The 16,769-nt window shown below is 35.2% G+C and overlaps 2 protein-coding genes across 3 annotated transcripts in view; one reads left to right on the top strand and one right to left on the bottom strand.

Moving 5' to 3' along the window:
* The window catches only part of LOC136026112 (tryptophan--tRNA ligase, cytoplasmic-like), a 287,826-nt gene that overhangs the window by 201,485 nt on the left and 69,572 nt on the right, over window positions 1-16,769 (bottom strand). For both annotated transcript variants that reach the window (XM_065702394.1, XM_065702395.1), the window contains exon 10: window positions 12,835-12,975. In XM_065702394.1, coding sequence (XP_065558466.1) covers window positions 12,835-12,975 — 141 coding nt within the window. The remainder of the gene's footprint in view (window positions 1-12,834; window positions 12,976-16,769) is intronic.
* The window catches only part of LOC136026115 (importin-5-like), a 145,658-nt gene that overhangs the window by 110,350 nt on the left and 18,539 nt on the right, over window positions 1-16,769 (top strand). The window lies entirely within an intron of this gene.

Here is a 16,769-nt window from a genome sequence, read left to right as displayed (position 1 = left end):
TTTGGATGCGCCAGGAGGTACTGGTAAAACGTTTGTGATAAAACTGATTCTGGCATCAATTCGATCAAAAAATGATATAGCGTTGGCAATTGCGTCGTCCGGAATAGCCGCAACATTGCTGCCTGGTGGAAGAACTGCTCATTCCGCTTTGAAATTGCCTCTGAACTTGCATTCTACAGAAACTCCCACGTGCAATATTTCCAAATCATCTGGGATGGGTAAAGTATTGCAGCAATGCAAACTTATTATTTGGGATGAGTGCACAATGGCACACAAAAAATCGCTCGAGGCTCTGGATCAATGCTTGAAAGATTTGCGAGGGAAGTCGAAACCCTTTGGCAGCACATTAATATTGCTTGCGGGAGATTTCAGGTAAACATTACCTATAATACCTACATCAACTCCTATAAGTCAATAATGTCCGAAGATATACTCCATCGAAAACAGTTAGAGGGTTTCCACCACACGAGCTACAACTAAAAATAGGCGTACCAATAATACTTTTAAGAAATATCAACCCACCAAAGCTTTGCAATGGCACGCGACTTGCCGTAAAAAAACCAATGGAAAACCTAATAGAGGCCACAATCTTGACAGGGCCTTATGAGGGTGAGGCTGTTCTTATTCCTCGCATTCCCATGATTCCAATGGATCTGCTTTTTCAATTTGAAAGATTGCAATTCCCAATTTGATTAGCATTTGCAACCACCATCAACAAAGCTCAAGGGCAATCACTAGAAAAATGCGGTATAGATCTTAATACAGATTGCTTTACCAATGTACAATTGTATGTTGCATCTTTGAGGGTCGGTAAACCTGACAATCTATTTATACGCACAGACAATGGGACAGCGAAGACTGTTGTATATTCACAAGTTTTACGTAGTTAATTTGTATTGTATCTATCTATCTATCTATCTATATAAAAACGAGTTGTGTGTATGCATGTTTGTTTGTTTGTAAAAAGAGCGTTTGCATATGACGTCATTATTAGAACATTTGGCTTTGTATATGGACAGACAATGGGAAAGCCAAGAATGTTGTATATTCGCAATTTTTACGTAGTTTGAAACACATATATAAATCTATCTATATTCACAGGTGGGACACAGGGACACAACTACAATGGCGCGTAACTAATATGGCACGTAACGACTTACGCGCGCAAGTTAGTTTTTTTTTCTTGTTTAGTTTTTTACCTTTTTTTAGTTTTTTTTTTAGTTTTATTTTTTTTTAGTATTTTCTTTTTAGTTTTTTGGTAGTGTTTACCTTTTTTAGTTTTTTCTTCTTTTGTATTAATGCTAAAGCAAAGGCTCGAACCTGGATCCTCTCGGACCTAGAACCTGGAACATAACGCTTTACCAACTCAGCGGCTTGAATACATTTACCTTTTTTAGCTTTTTATTTTTTTTTAGTTTTCTTTTTCTCCTTTATTTTTCAGTTTTTTTACCTAATTATTCTAATGATTGCCCTTGAGCTTTGTTGATGGTGATTGCTAATCAAACATTCCCTGCGTCCCCATCGTCATTTATATATCCCGCTGTGCCCCCGTTGTAGTTGTGTCCCTGTGTCCCAGTCGTCATTTATAGTCGACAAACATGACGTCAGTCGACACAAAAACATGACGTCAGTCGACACACACGTCCCAGTCGTCATTTGTGTCCCGGTGTCCCGTTTTGTATTAATGCTAAAGCCAAGGTTCGAACCTGGAACCTCTCGGACCTAAAACCTGGAACATAACGCTTTACCAACTCAGCTACTTCGGCTTGATAAAATTTACCTTTTTTAGTTTTTTTATTTTTATTTTTTTTAGTTTTCTTTTTCTCTTTTATTTTTCAGTTTTTTTCCTTTTTATAGTTTTTTTTTCAGTTTTTAGTTTTTTTTATTAGTTTTTAGGTTTTTTTCTTTTTAGTTTTTTTTTAGTTTTTACCTTTTTTTAGCTTTTTTTAAGTTTCTTGTTTTTTAGTTTTTTACTTTTTTTTAGTTTTTTAGTATTTTCTTTTTAGTTTTTTTTTGTAGTTTTCACCTTTTTTAGTTTTTCTTCTTCTTTTGTATTAATGCTAAAGCCAAAGTTCGAACCTGAAACCTCTTGGACCTAGAACCTGGAACATAACACTTTACCAACTCAGCCACTTCGGCTTGAATACATTCGTTTTTGAATTGGTATATAATGAAATTATTCAGACGTCATTGCAGACAGACAGACAGACACACAAACAACGTATTTTTATATATATAGACTAGCTGTTGGGGTGGCACCTCGCGCCACCCCAACACCTAGTTTGTGGGGGCGCTTTGCCCCCTCGAACCCCCCCCCCCCCGGGCGCTTAAGTCGTTACGCGCCATTGTAGTTGTGTCCCTTTGTCCTACCTGTGAATATATATATATATATATATATATATATATATATATATATATATATATATATATATATATATATATATATATATATATATATATATATATATATATATATATTGACTTGACTTACTTGACTTAAGGCTCCTGCCGCATGGGGTGCGGCGTAGAGAGCTTCGCAACTTGACTTCTCCAGGCGGACCGGTCTGCTGCTAAATGAGACGCCTCGTCGACAGCAATGTTGGCCATCACCAAGAATTTGTCGAGGCTGTCTTTCCACCTTGTCCGAGGTCTGCCCCTCGGGCGAGACCAGCCATGGGCTTTTGGGTCGAAATCGTACACTATTCGGGCTGGCGTTGATGTCGGCATTCGTAGGAGGTGTCCGAACCATCTGAGAGACCTCTGCGCTATCTGGACGGAGAATGGCACCTGGGAGGTGAGAGTAAGCAACCTTGCGTTGCTTACAAAATCATCCCACTGGAATCCCTCGATCCGGCGAAGCTGTTTCGTCTGACAGACGTCTATCATTTTAAGGATGGTTGATTTGAGGGGCCAGGTTTCCGCCGCGTAGAGCAGGACAGAGCTTACGGATGCGTTATAGATTCGCATTTTCGTACGCCTTGAGATGTGCGGCATTCTCCATAGACTGTTGAGTCTACCGACGATGGAAGAGGCTTTCGATATTCGGCTGTATACCTCTTCGTCTACGGAGCCATCATGTTTTTAACGACTTCAACAAGTGTTCCGCAGACAGTTATGGTATCAGGGTGCGAGACTGGACCTGGGGGTTCAATTGCCATAATCTTAGTTTTGAGCCAGTTGATTTTCAGCCCCACTTTTGCTGCCTCTTCCTTCAGGACTTCCAGAGCGTCGGTCAGCTGGTCGATTGAGTCGGCAACGAGAGCAAGATCGTCTGCGAAGTCTGCATCCGTCAGAATGCGATCTCCAAACTGCAGACCAAAGGGCAGGCGATTTGTAGTTCTTGTCATCACATAGTCTATCACACAATTGAACAATTCCGGGGCGGCGGCACACCCTTGGCGAACGCCAGTTTTGATATTGAATGTCGTGCTCCGTTTTCCGTTGACTTGGACGCAACTCTCGGTCTCTTCGTACAGCTTTTCAAAAAGCTTGCAGTATTTATCTGGTAGACCCGTCGATCTAAGTATTAGCCAAACAGAGTTGCGATCGACGGAGTCAAAAGCAGCTTTGAAGTCTACGAAGGCCACGTATGCGTTCCTCCTGAATTCTCTAGTTTTCTCAATTAACTGGCGCATAGTGAAGATTTGTTCGACAGTGGACCTCCCTGGCATAAATCCGGCCTGCTGAACTCTCCTTTTTCTTCGGAGGATACTCGTGCATCTGTCTAGCAGGGTCATGGCAAAGAGCTTTCCAGGGACTGAGAGAAGGGTTATACCTCTGTAATTAGAGCAGATGCTCTTGCTCCCCTTTCTCTTCCAAAGGGGCAGGATTATGCCACGTCGCCAGTCCTTCGGGACCCATTCTGTGCGCCACACCACGGAAAACAGCATTTGCAGCCAAAGTAACATCGCCGGTCCAGCATACTTCAGGAGCTCAGCGGATACTCCGCATACGCCTGCCGCTTTGTTATTCTTTAGACGTTTCAAAGCAGAGTGGATTTCTGCTGTCGTGAAGGAAGTCTCTGGTTCGTTTGACGGCACTTCCTGAGTGCTGGCAGCTAGGCGTGCGAGTTCCTGGTCAGTCTGTGCTACAGCATCGGCATTGAGGAGACTTGAGAAGTGGTCTTTCCATCGACTGACCTGAGCGGCCTCGTCACTAAGTGGCTGGCCGTCCGCAGAGACAACAGATGCAACTGAGGGGGCTTTGTCGCTTGTGAGGTCACGGAGGTGCTTGTAGAGGCTCCCGACGTCCCCTTTCATGGCTGCGCCCTCCAGCTCGTTTGCCTTCCTTTCCACAAACAGTTTCTTGTCTCGCTGTATCAGCTTGTTGCGGACACCATTGAGGCGCCTGTAGGTCGGCATGTCGCCCAGAAGCCTATAATATATATATATATATATATATATATATATATATATATATATATATATATATATATATATATATATATATATATGTTTATGATGGATTTATCATATCAAAAAAATGGATTTATGATGAAACAGTAAGCTGGAGACCAATGTTTTAAGTTTGAGACCAATGTGTTAATCCTTTTTATTCCCAAAAACTAAAATATTTGGTCATTTTCAAAAGCTCAAAAGTGCATAAATTTGAATTTGCAAAAGAAGCAATTATTGTATTCATAAAGAACATAAAAAAGCCATGGTATGTTCACTTTATTTGTAAGTCAAAAATATGAACAACGAAAAATTTACCAATTATTAGTATAGAGCCACATGATTTTTCCCCTGGGTACATAGACTAAGTGAAAGGTCACTTGTACCTGATGCTGTTTCTACTGTTTTTAGTTGGATAGAAAAACAAAACAAAGAAAGTTCCTATTGAAAAGAAAAGAGCCCAAAATTGAGAATGAATTGTCAGAGTTTGGAAGTTTGCCCCTTCAGTCTGTTTAAAGAAAACAGATTCATAATTGAAGCTTTGTTCAATTCAATCTTAAAGGTAACCTATGTTTGTGACACCTCATTAAATGTGTGTAAAGGGACACTTTTATTTATTCATTTGTCTTGTCTGTTTTCTACAAGATTGTTTTTTAATCTTTAAATTGATATGCATTTCTTAAAAATTAATCAGTCATACCAGAGTTCCATTTATGAGTTTTTGACCTACTTTTTAATCCCTGGTCTCAAAATTTCATATAAATTTGTTGAAGCTAGGACACATAGAATTACTGTCTGTTTAAAGAAAATGGATAGACAAAAGTAGGTTTTATTACACTAAAGCCCTAGGGTCATGGCAATTAAAACAAAACAATGAAGATTAACTTTAAAATACTTGACATCACATAATTATAACAGTCACAAAGAAAAACAAATCACAAAACTTTACTTCTCTGCTCAGTTGCCAACCTGAACTATTGTCCTAAATTTTTAAATCTTGCAAAATATTCACCCCCATTACATTAACCAGCCATCACTCATGACCCCCACTCTTGTCTATACATCAACAGTTCAGGGAAAAGGAAGGACTGAAAAGGAAGTGCAATCGGAATCTAGGGCCCAGGCATCCTATGCTTTTGCATGCCCTTCCTGCTTATTGTCCCCAGATTGCTCTAGGTACTCATTTAAATTTTGGCCAATTCTTGCTTAGCTTAGAGAGTCACATCAATGACCCCTTTCCCAAACCAAATACACTGGCAATGCCAGTAATTAAACCTATGCTCCTTAGACAGAAGATTCTCAACCCAAATTACCAACCACTTAGCAATGAACAAAAATATGAACAGAAAACTACAATTACTTGAAGAAAGAAAAAAAAAATCAATTCATAGTTGCGAGGATGCCTTGCTGCCATTTTCTCTACTATCCTATAAACAATATATATTTTATTTCGAAAAATTAATTTTAAGACAGGTATCAACAAAACTCCATCAGGGATTGTATATACTTAAGATACAACCAGCAATATTAATGCTTAGTTTTGTGATATTCTAGTCTTGAAATAATAAAAAAAGAAGAATTATATGTTCTATTTCTTTTCTACCAGCTCATTTGAGCAAAATCATTTGTGACAGCAATATAATAATAATAATAATTTATTTTTGACCCGCTACGAAAATCAAAGCGGAGTATCAATAAAAGAAACAAAACAAACACTACACAAAACAGAAAAAACAGGAAACTAAAGCAAACGAGTAAGGCCTCCGTGGGCGGGCAGATACTTATAAGTAGACTGGGATATTTTGCCACCAAGCTCTGTGAGCTTCGACCCAATATCCGGGAAACTATAAATAGATATGAGGCTCCTATTCCTATACCATGGAGGCAGATACAATAGAAAACGGGAAAACCGGAAATAATAAGAACGAATTGAACTGATATCTTTTTTATGAAAAATAGTGTAAATACCAGAAAGAAACAAAACCAAATGATCTGTAAAAACCGAATATAATTTAGCAAGAGACTTTCTATTGTATCTTCCTCAGTTAGCAACAATTTTAGAGTAACTTAATTGGATTTTCTTCTTGAAATCAGCAACAGTGAGAGTCCGTAAGGATTTTAGAGTTTTACTAACGTTAATTCCCAGCTACCGAAATGAAGAAACCGACGGGATAGAAAAAGATCCACAGATTAGAGGAGTAGCGATATTGCTATTAAATGAAAGATACTCACACTTTGAAAGATTAAGAGAAAGTCCAGTCGCATGAAATTTAGATGCTACTGTTGAAACAGACAAAGAGAGCCCTTTTTTAGTCCTACTGATCAAAAGAATATCATCAGCATAGGCGAGATAAGAAACATTTACAGAATTAAGGATGCAAGTAGGTGGGATAGAGGAAAAGACAGATGATATACAAAGTTTGAAAATAGAGGGGGAGAGGACAGCACCTTGCCGGACCCCACGTCGTATTGGAATTTTACTATCTGAAACCCTCATATCCATTTTAATCCGCAAAAAGGAATTTGCTTATATGCTTATGGTTGGCTTAAAACCTCTCTAAACGCTTTAAAATAGAAGGAACTTACAAATATACTGATGAGAAAGAAGAATATAACCATAACTCTCTAAACTTGGTACTGTTTAAGACAATTTTTTAGCAAAGCAAATGGAAAACTTTAATACTGTCCTATGTCATCTCTATATAAAAAAAAAAAAAAAAAAAAAAAAAAAAAAAAAAAAAAAAAAAAAAAAAAAAAAAAAAAAAAATATATTTTGATATAACATACTTCAGAGAGTTTTAACCAAATCTAGGAATTAAAGGGCAAGGCATTCCTTCCCAATTTTTACAAAAGAAGAAGCTTGATTAAAAAAAAATATATATCTTTAACAGAAAGCAAGTGCTATTAATGAAAAATAATCAAAACAAAATTCACTGAGATTAAAGAATATCAGCCATATATTTATCCTATAGCATGGTGGCATAAAAGATTGTTTCTCAAGTTAGAAAAACAAAGTGTTACAGCTTGAAGTTTTATTCAATAACAGGAACTGTAATTTAAGAACTAAGGCCAGAGAAAAAGAAACTGAAAATTATGGTAATATGTTGTTTTTTCACAGTTTCAAAAGATATAGACATGTCATGTAGGCAAATTTTAGGACACTCTATGGGGAGATGGAGTGGAGATAGGTACTTTGCAATAGCTTTCTGGGACATACTTTAGCCTGTAGACACATCCCTGAAAGTTTCATTTTCCTAATCTAACCTCTTTCCAAGATAACCAAACGCAGCTAAAGTAGAAGTTTACGTCATTCTACTTTTTCCAACTAAAAAATATAGTGTGGTTTAGATGCCAAGCCTGTTTGATATGGTAATATAAATCTTGTTTGATGTTTTTCTTTTTTTAGTTTTATATGGTAATAATAAATCTCATTAATGTAACCTTCAAGCCCTGGGAATAAGAAAAAGATATAAACAGAAGCTTAGCCTGGGGAAAAAAATTCAAGATTACATTTTAGAAACAGGATTTATTTCTGATAATTGGATTCACAAAACTCAATTAGGCTATGTTCAAAGGTACAAAGAACTTCCTAAACTTCTTGATTGGTCAGAATGAACCTAAGATAGGCCTAAATACTGTTCTATCATTAATGCAATCTTCAAGCCCTGAAAATAAGAACAGGGTATACATAATAGCCTAGCCTGGGAATAAAATTCAAGATTGCATTTTAGAAACTAAATTTGTTTCTGATAATTGGATTCCTAGGCACAAAGAAGTCCCTAAACTGAAATTTTACCCCATGGCTCATAAAGGAATATGTCCAAACTCTAAAACAATGCCCTGGCAGAAAAAAAGTGAAGCACCCAACTAAACTACCTTTTTAGAGTTACTGAGGGTTACAACCAAGAACCAACCTACTCAAAGGTGATTTAACACTATTTCTTCTTAAAAAAGCGTATGCATTAAAAAAATCTTTAAGGATTTAGCTTATTACTGATAAGGATTTTGCTCAGAGCTTGAAATAATTTCTAGCTAAAAATCCTTTCACCCTTTAAGGAAACGGTTCAAGTGTTTGGCTATTATGACCAAATCCTTAAAGGATTTTTCCAAAATCCTATGCGTGTGAGCTTAGTATAAACTGTGGTGTACGTTTCTTAATAAAAAATGCTATACGCACACAAGGGGAAAATTTCATGACTTGTAAGCCTTTCCTCAAAGGCTGTGGGAGGTCATGTTATCCGTAAAATAGTAATTAGATCTTTCAACTATGCTGAACAAAATGGCAATATCAGAATTTTGATCGCACGACTTTGGGGAAAAGGGGACGTAGAAGGGGGTTTATATGTCATCCAGTCTTTTTGGTCACTTAAAACGGACACTAGAACTTTTAACTCCTGTTCAAATACACCCTCTCCCGATCTTCAAGGACCATTAGTTCGGTGTAATCACTCCCGAGGAAAAAACAACAAATAAACACCCATCCATGATCTTTTTCTGACGAAAAACACAAAATTCCGCGTTTTTATATATAAAAGCTTGACACTTCTGCAGGCGGATTTTCTGATATGCTGAATCTGAAGGTGCGAGTTTAATTAGGCTTCCTTAACTTCGGGCAGAGTTACTCACTTTTTTTTTTCAATCAAACAAATTTTATCAGGCTCGTATCTTGATGAATAACATTAAATATAATGATGTTATATATTTGGAATCCGCACGATAAGTCAATTCTTTCGATTTATCTATTGATATCAAAATTCCATTTTTAGAATTTCAGTTACGATTGAGCCGATTCAGTCCTTACTTACAGTTTGCCGAGTTACAGATTTAATAGGGTGGCTGAAGATCAAGCGATAGCCTCTTAAGCTTTTTTATCGTAATTACCCTCTGTGGAAGTAGAGACTTAGTTTAATATGAAATATAAGGTAGTTCCACTAACTGTCAAATACTAACTAACCTGTTTGGTTTAAGGGTCTCTGCAATGTATCAGAACTTTTAGGTTCGAAAAACATGATCAAATTGACAGAATTAGTATCCACATTTTATTTTTTTAAGGTTCAGTTCAGAAACTAAACCTATGGAAGAATAAGAAGATAAGTCTGAGAACCAAGCTTAAACATAGGAAGCTGCGATGATCACAGAGGTCAAATAATGATAGTGGGCTGTACAAAAAGTGTGCTTTAATCCCGCTTTCTAGGCCTATAATGAGAGAAAGGTTGAGATGGCTAGGACATGTTCTTCAAATAAAGGATGACATATTGCCAAAAGTTGTCCTTTTTGGCCAACCATCTAGGGCTGCACAGGAAATTAGATCGTCTACAGTTGGGGTGGGATGACATAAAGAGGGAGATTTTGAACATATTGGGATGGAGGTGGAGTGCGCGTAGCTATACTGGTTTCAGGCGGTTTGGTGCTACTGCAAGTTGTTAGCAGTAGGAGTAGCTTAGAAAAACTGTGAAACTTTGAGCATGAATTCTAACTTAAATATTTTTTTGCAATCAAAGAAGAAACCGTAGAAAATCCTGGTTAGACCGATTTAAGGCCCTCCCCCAGAAAATATATCCTCACTGAAAGGACATTATTCCTAAATATTTATTCTCTACTAAAAATTCTCCAGACTCCCCTATCGCCCCGCTCCAGAAACCTCACTCACAAAAAATTTCCGAATGTTTCCCAATAACAAATACTATCTGTAAGCAGAGGACAAATTATATAACTTAAAAAGGCACTTAAACTTCTACAATGGATGTACAAAAGAGACTTTAAAAACCGCATCAAAGATGTGAAATTGATATATACTCCCTTATGATTTCTGAGAATATTTCTGGTCTACGCTGTTATTATTAACGAAAAGAATAACATTTAACACCGAAACGAGCAGAGTTTATTCATTATAGGAGGGGGTTACCCCTTCCTCATCCACACCTCCACCTCATAGTCGCAGAAATTTTGCAGGGTGCTCATTAAATCAGAATTTGAGGATTCAAATCCTTTTTTATAAATCGAATGTGATCGGAGACCAACGACCCATGGGAGGGAGGGGTACTTTCTAGGAGGGTGTTCACCGAGGGAGGATTTTCTGTGGGGGTGTATTTTCCGGTCGGGTAAACGGCAGCTACCGGATCGACCAATGATGGAGCCTGGGGTAGGGAAATGTTTTCATTTATATGTATGTGGTACTACAAAGAAGGAAAAGCAAGTAGGACTAATTAAAAATCTACGAATTACGACCAATTAGCAATGCAGATGGCCAATGCCCATACAAATTACAAGTATTGCCAGCAGGTGTGAGTAAATTTGACCTGAATATAGATAAAGCAGCTTTTCAAATTTAAAATCGAACGCAAGTCCCCTTAACTATATCTGATTTTTTTTTTTGTTTGGAGAAAAGGGGAATACTCTAGAGCTAAAAAAAAAAACATATCCCTTGGAATTTGATGTATTGGCAGGATAAAAAAGAACACAAAATTTGACATAAATAAAATAACAAATTCTTCTAAGTCAAAAATCAAATACAAGTTGTCTGGGAGTCATAAACCCCCTAACGATGTCCTCTGTAATAGATTTTTTGCTGGTCTAAAAACCACGCGAGTTAATTTCTCAATTAAAATCTTCTTGATTTCTCCGCTTAACATTGCTCCACTAGAATAATTCTGCCAAAAAAAACAAAAAACCTTTACACATACGTACACACACACACGCACATATATATATATATATATATATATATATATATATATATATATATATATATATATATATATATATATATATATATATATATACATATATATGTATATATATATTTATATATATATGTACAGATATATATATATATATATATATATATATATATATATATTGATATAAAACCCTCCAACTAACTTTAAAAAACTTGCCAACTTGCCAACAAGAAAAAAGTTAGTAGAGTCGAAACTAAAATAAAAATACAATGATAACAGCAACAATAAACTCAACTTGGTGGTAACCGTATTTGTAAATAAAGTAAAATGATATTACTGATACATAAATGATAATATATATATATATATATATATATATATATATATATATATATATATATATATATATATATATATATATATATATATATAAATATATATATATATATATATATATATATATATATATATATATATATATATATATATCATATTACTTAGCATAATAAGCATAAAACCTTAAATTTTTCAAAAGGAGGAATTCCTCGCGGATCAAAAAGTGCTACCATCTACTTCTAAAAGTCACTTCTGTTTGGTATTATGGTTGAGTTTGTAATTTCCTTTTTTATGTTTAGAACTTGAGAAAAAAGAATGGTATCATATGCCTCTTAAACTTTAATAGTTTTCTCTTTAATAGAGAAATTAATCAATAGAATTAAATTAATAACGATTTCTCAGAGATTCTAAGAGGTAAGAATTCCTTAAGTAAGAAATACGAAACCTGGCCCGCAGCAAGAAAATCAACTTTTGAACTAGAACAAGTGAACTTCTTTGAACAATGATCAATAATCCTTTACGAGTTGATGAATCTATATTGCATGACAATTTTTTGGACACAATTCCGTTAATAAGATACATGAATAGTTTGAAGGACTGACGATTTTTTGTTGCCGTACTCACTAGAGAAAAACTGGATAATGACGCTGAAATAATCCCTTTCATCAGCTAATAATAACCATGACAAAATTGTGTTATAAAGTTGCACAATATGTGTTATATTGTGTATATCCTTTACCCAAGGTTCCTAAAAGGTACATCACTTAAGTGTTAATCAAAATTTTTAAGCCACTGACAGTCACCATTAGTTTCACCCTAATAAGGTATTAATTTTTTTTGAGATAATTTAAACCACTGTGCTTTCAGAAAAAAAAAATCTAAGAAACTAGTAAATACGTGCTATTTCTAAATGACATCATTTTTCCTAAAATTAAATCTCTGACTATGTATTTAAATGTCATCTTCAACGCCATGAGTTTGGAACATCAAAAACACGCGAATCTAGAGGGTGATCAGTCGTGCAAAATCTTGGTCATAGTTTAAATACATGCGGGGCTATATCTGAATGCCACCATTTTTCCTAAATGAAATCCCAGATTATATATTTAAATGCTTATTTTGACACATTCAATAAAAAAGTTCTTTTTAAACACCCAGTATTTACTGCAATGATATTAAAAAATTTTTTGTCGTTTCTTGGCCTCGCGAAACTTTTCTAAGCCAAACGAATTCTTCCTTTTAAAGACAATTGCTTCTAAATGACAGTAAGAAAACTCAAAACAAATTATTCCAATGGTGTCATAGGCTTTGCCACTGTCGAACAGCAACGAAATTGTGCAATACATGCCCCCTTGAATTCCTGGTGCCGACAGTGTAGTAATGACATTGTTGTTAATTCAGGTAGTAAAAAAAATCATGCTTACCTGTCTAATTTTTTCTAATTGTTCATCATTTTCTTCAAAATACGTTAAATATTGAAACGGTATATCAACTGAGCAATCACCACCCTTTTCCTGGTGCTCTTTTACGGTATCGCGACCACCAGAGTAAGCATATTTATTTATCTGAAACATAAATTGCCATAAAAATCGCGAGTAGGTTCTTAATGTCAATAATATGAGCCAAATGTCAAAACATTGAAAATCAGAACTTATTTGCGGATCAGAGCGATTTTGACGTGACTCTAAATCTTTTTGTTCTTTACAGTAGCATAAAACTTCATACCATAGAGCCCAACAGGTTTCATTGTTTTTTTTTTTTGGTTTTGGGTTATTTTAGATTTTGGGTTATTTTTAAAAGTATTTTTGAAAGCCACTCCTCCCATAAATCCTGGTCCCCTTTTATGATTCGAAATATAGCAATTACGAGACTAGAGATAAAATAGCCAGTAACTCATAAGCAGCATAAAGAGCGAAATGGCTTCCGTGCATTATTTGTAGGCTTTGTTGTTGTTTTTTTCATCACTCCAATTCGCATGGAAGGATTTGTGGAAGAAAGCTTAAAATGGGCATGCTTATTCGATTGGATATTGAAAATTTCATTGTTCTTTCTAAAAGAAAAAAAATGAATGCAAGCATTACACCAACCCCGGTCATTTTTTTCACCTCACCCCACTCGACCCCCAAAAACTTCTAAAAAAATTTGAGATCTGAAAATAGTGGAAAGATTTAGTACCAACACTTCCAACAATGACATGAATCCCCAAAAACACTAAACCTTCCGAAAGTCAGGTCATTAAGGCTTTACTGAAAACCAAGTGTATTTCTAACATTTTCATCAATTTCTCAACTTAGAGAACACATATTTTGATTAATTTGTTTAACTTTAATTAGAAATCAGTAGATTGTTAATGTTTGAACTGTTACGTGTAGTTGAACTTACCGAATAATTTCTGGTTATTTGTTTCTACAGTTTCGGATAACTATATTGGTAAAACTTGCTGGTACACTAGGCACTCCATAATTTAAAAAAAAAAAAAAAAAAAAACAGAATAAAAGTAGAAAATGGTAGGTTTCAGTTATGAATAGAGCTCAAATAGGTTCAGGGGAAAAATATTTTTAAATTGGCATCCTTGTTTCTATAAACTTGTATGATGGAGATGGAGCCTTAAAAACCACTCAAAACAACTGCGCCTGCCACTGGCACTAGAGATCAGTCGCAGTACAAACTGATCTGAATCCTAGTAATACTGAAAAAAACTTCAGCGCAATGTTGTTTAAAACTTGTGAATGCCATTGTTAAGGTCAGTCTCAAGACGATTTACAGATTACACAGACAATGTTTGTGTCCTTGATTAGAATGTTATCAAAATTAATGAATTAGTCGATGTTCTAAGAGTATATAATGTAAAGATAGATTTAAAAACAAAGATTAAGAAGAATAAATCTCAGAGCTTAAAAATAAAGGAGAACTAAGACTAAAAGACTATTGATACCGTATTTTCGGGTGAACAGAAATTCGCCAAAGTTAGTAGTCTTATCAGGGTGAACAACCACTTTCTGAAAAAACTTCGGCCCGATATTTCAGAAAAAAAAATATTTCCGATATTTCAGACACAAAGGGTACTTGAGAATATGGTATCAAAACGGAATGTAAAACTCTCCTTGATTATATTGACAGTTTGAGTGTCCTAGATCAAAATATTAGGAAAACAAATAAATTGATGGAAGTTTTGAGAGCTTACAATACAAGAAAAGGTATGCAAATTAATGTTAAGAAGAAGAAGAATAAGTCGCTTTGACTTAAGATAAAGGGCGAAGAAGTGATGTCGGATAACCAGAAAATAAAACCCAAAAAAGAACAGTATGTTTTGGACTTTCTGCTTTAGATTTATTATTTTTGAAAATTTTAGTGCTTTCTTATTTCAATTTAATTTAATTTTTAGTCCAGTAGTTTTTATGTTAGTCATTTGATTAGATAAATTTGTTCTATCCAATTCTGATATATTTTTTTGCATGTTATCTAATCAGAAATTTTGATTTTTTTCGTATGTCCCAGTTATTTGTTAACTACTTATTAATTCAAATTTAATTGATTATTCCTGATTAATTTTTGAACTTCTATGCTTCGAACTTCACACAAATTTCAGTTCATAGTAACGTTTATGAAAAAGATGAAGCTGAAAATTCATCTTAAATGAATTCCTATTCTCTCCCCAACCACAAATGAACTTATTTCTTTTCAATATGTGAAAAAAGTCGTCCGGCCAAGTAGACTACATAAATCTATAAAGATAATCCTCCAATTTTGTTGAAGGTAAAAGAAAAGGACAAAATAAATAATATAATTTATTTTTCGCTGGTACACAATATAGTAAAAATAGTGTTGTAAAGGAAAAAGAGTGGTCAAATATGGCTTTGGAAATGCGACGATCCGAAAATTGGAGGAAGATGCGTTAGAGATTTTTCAGAGAATTTGTCTTAGGTTAGTCTTTGGATACCCGTTTCAACAACCGCATATAAAATAATAAGCTACCATCAAGAGCCCCAGCAGATAATTTTCCAGGGGAGAAGGGCAGACGCTAAAATGGCAATGATGGTTGGGTGACAGTTTGGGTGGTTTAGGGCACCAAACTACGACTTTAACCTAAAGAGGACGAATTTGGAGAAGCTAATTGATTTAAAAATATCAATAACTATATTTTAGGCGTCCCAGTTGCAAAAGAAGTAATGCCAAACGATGGCAATACTTGGTTCAACCAAATTGATTCGCTTTTTTTGTAATGAAATTAGGCTATGTATGGTGATCTGGAATAGCATGTCAACTATAATGAAGGAGAGAGTCATTGTTTAGGTGGGGGTAGGGTGGCTTCCTACAAACGTACATTTTAATGGGCAAACTGCTTACTGTTCCTCAGGCTTCAGATAAATGTTGAAAGAGGTAAACTTTTTTCCCCTCAATTATAACCGATCAAATTTTAAGATAGCTTTTTTTCAGCATAGTTGAAAGGCCCAATAGTTACGTTTTTGGACATAAAATGACCCCCTAAGGCCCCTGGAGAAAGGTTTTAAGTTATAAAATTTGCCCATTGTTTTATTTTTATTGGGAAGTCCGCACATATTTTTTTGGATGAGAGGGGAAGACGAACTTTCTACTGGGAGAACTTTCCATAAAGAGGGAAGTTTTCAGGGAGTGAACTTTTCAGGGAAAATTTTACACTGGGTGAATTTTCCAGAATTTCTGTACGATATTTCTTTATATGTCTTGCTTTTTCTTTACCGATTCAATTTTACACGTGAAGATGTTAAGGGTAATTCTCCGGGGTAAATTTTCTCCAAAATTGAATTGTCCAGAAGATATTTCGATTGGGAGAGGGATTTTCCTGTGGAGGTGGAGCCAGTTATCCCGGCGTTATTAGAAAAACAATCAGATATTGAACAAAAAAGAGTTTTTCCAACTAGAAGTAAGGAGCAACATTAAAACTTCAAACGAACAGAAATTAATACCTATATGAGGGGGGGGGGTTGCCCCCTTCCAAAACCTCGCTCTTTACACTCAGGTTTAAATTTTGTTCGAATTCTTTAAAAACGACTCCTGGGAAACAAGGGTCATTTAATTATAACAATAAGTAACTTTTTTTAGAATGCCGAAAAACTGTAGCATGAAAAGCAAAGTATTGAGGAGGGGGCAACCCAACGTCATATATGTAAAAAATTTTGCCCATTTTAAGTTTTAATGTTGCTCCTTATTATAAGCTGAAAAAACTTGTTTTTTTTTACTTCATGAAGCTTAGAGACTAACATTTTTCTAAAGAAAACGGAAAAAGTATGTCAATTAAAGTACAAGCATACAAAAATGAAAAAAGTAAGTAATTACAAAAAATACCCAGAACAATAGCCTACTTACAAAAACTAATATA

This window comes from Artemia franciscana, chromosome 4, assembly GCF_032884065.1.
Source record: "Artemia franciscana chromosome 4, ASM3288406v1, whole genome shotgun sequence".
NCBI classification, from domain to species: Eukaryota; Metazoa; Arthropoda; class Branchiopoda; order Anostraca; family Artemiidae; genus Artemia; species Artemia franciscana.
The sequence above is the reverse complement of the archived record's forward strand: the minus strand, read 5'-3'. Positions and strand labels throughout refer to the sequence as shown.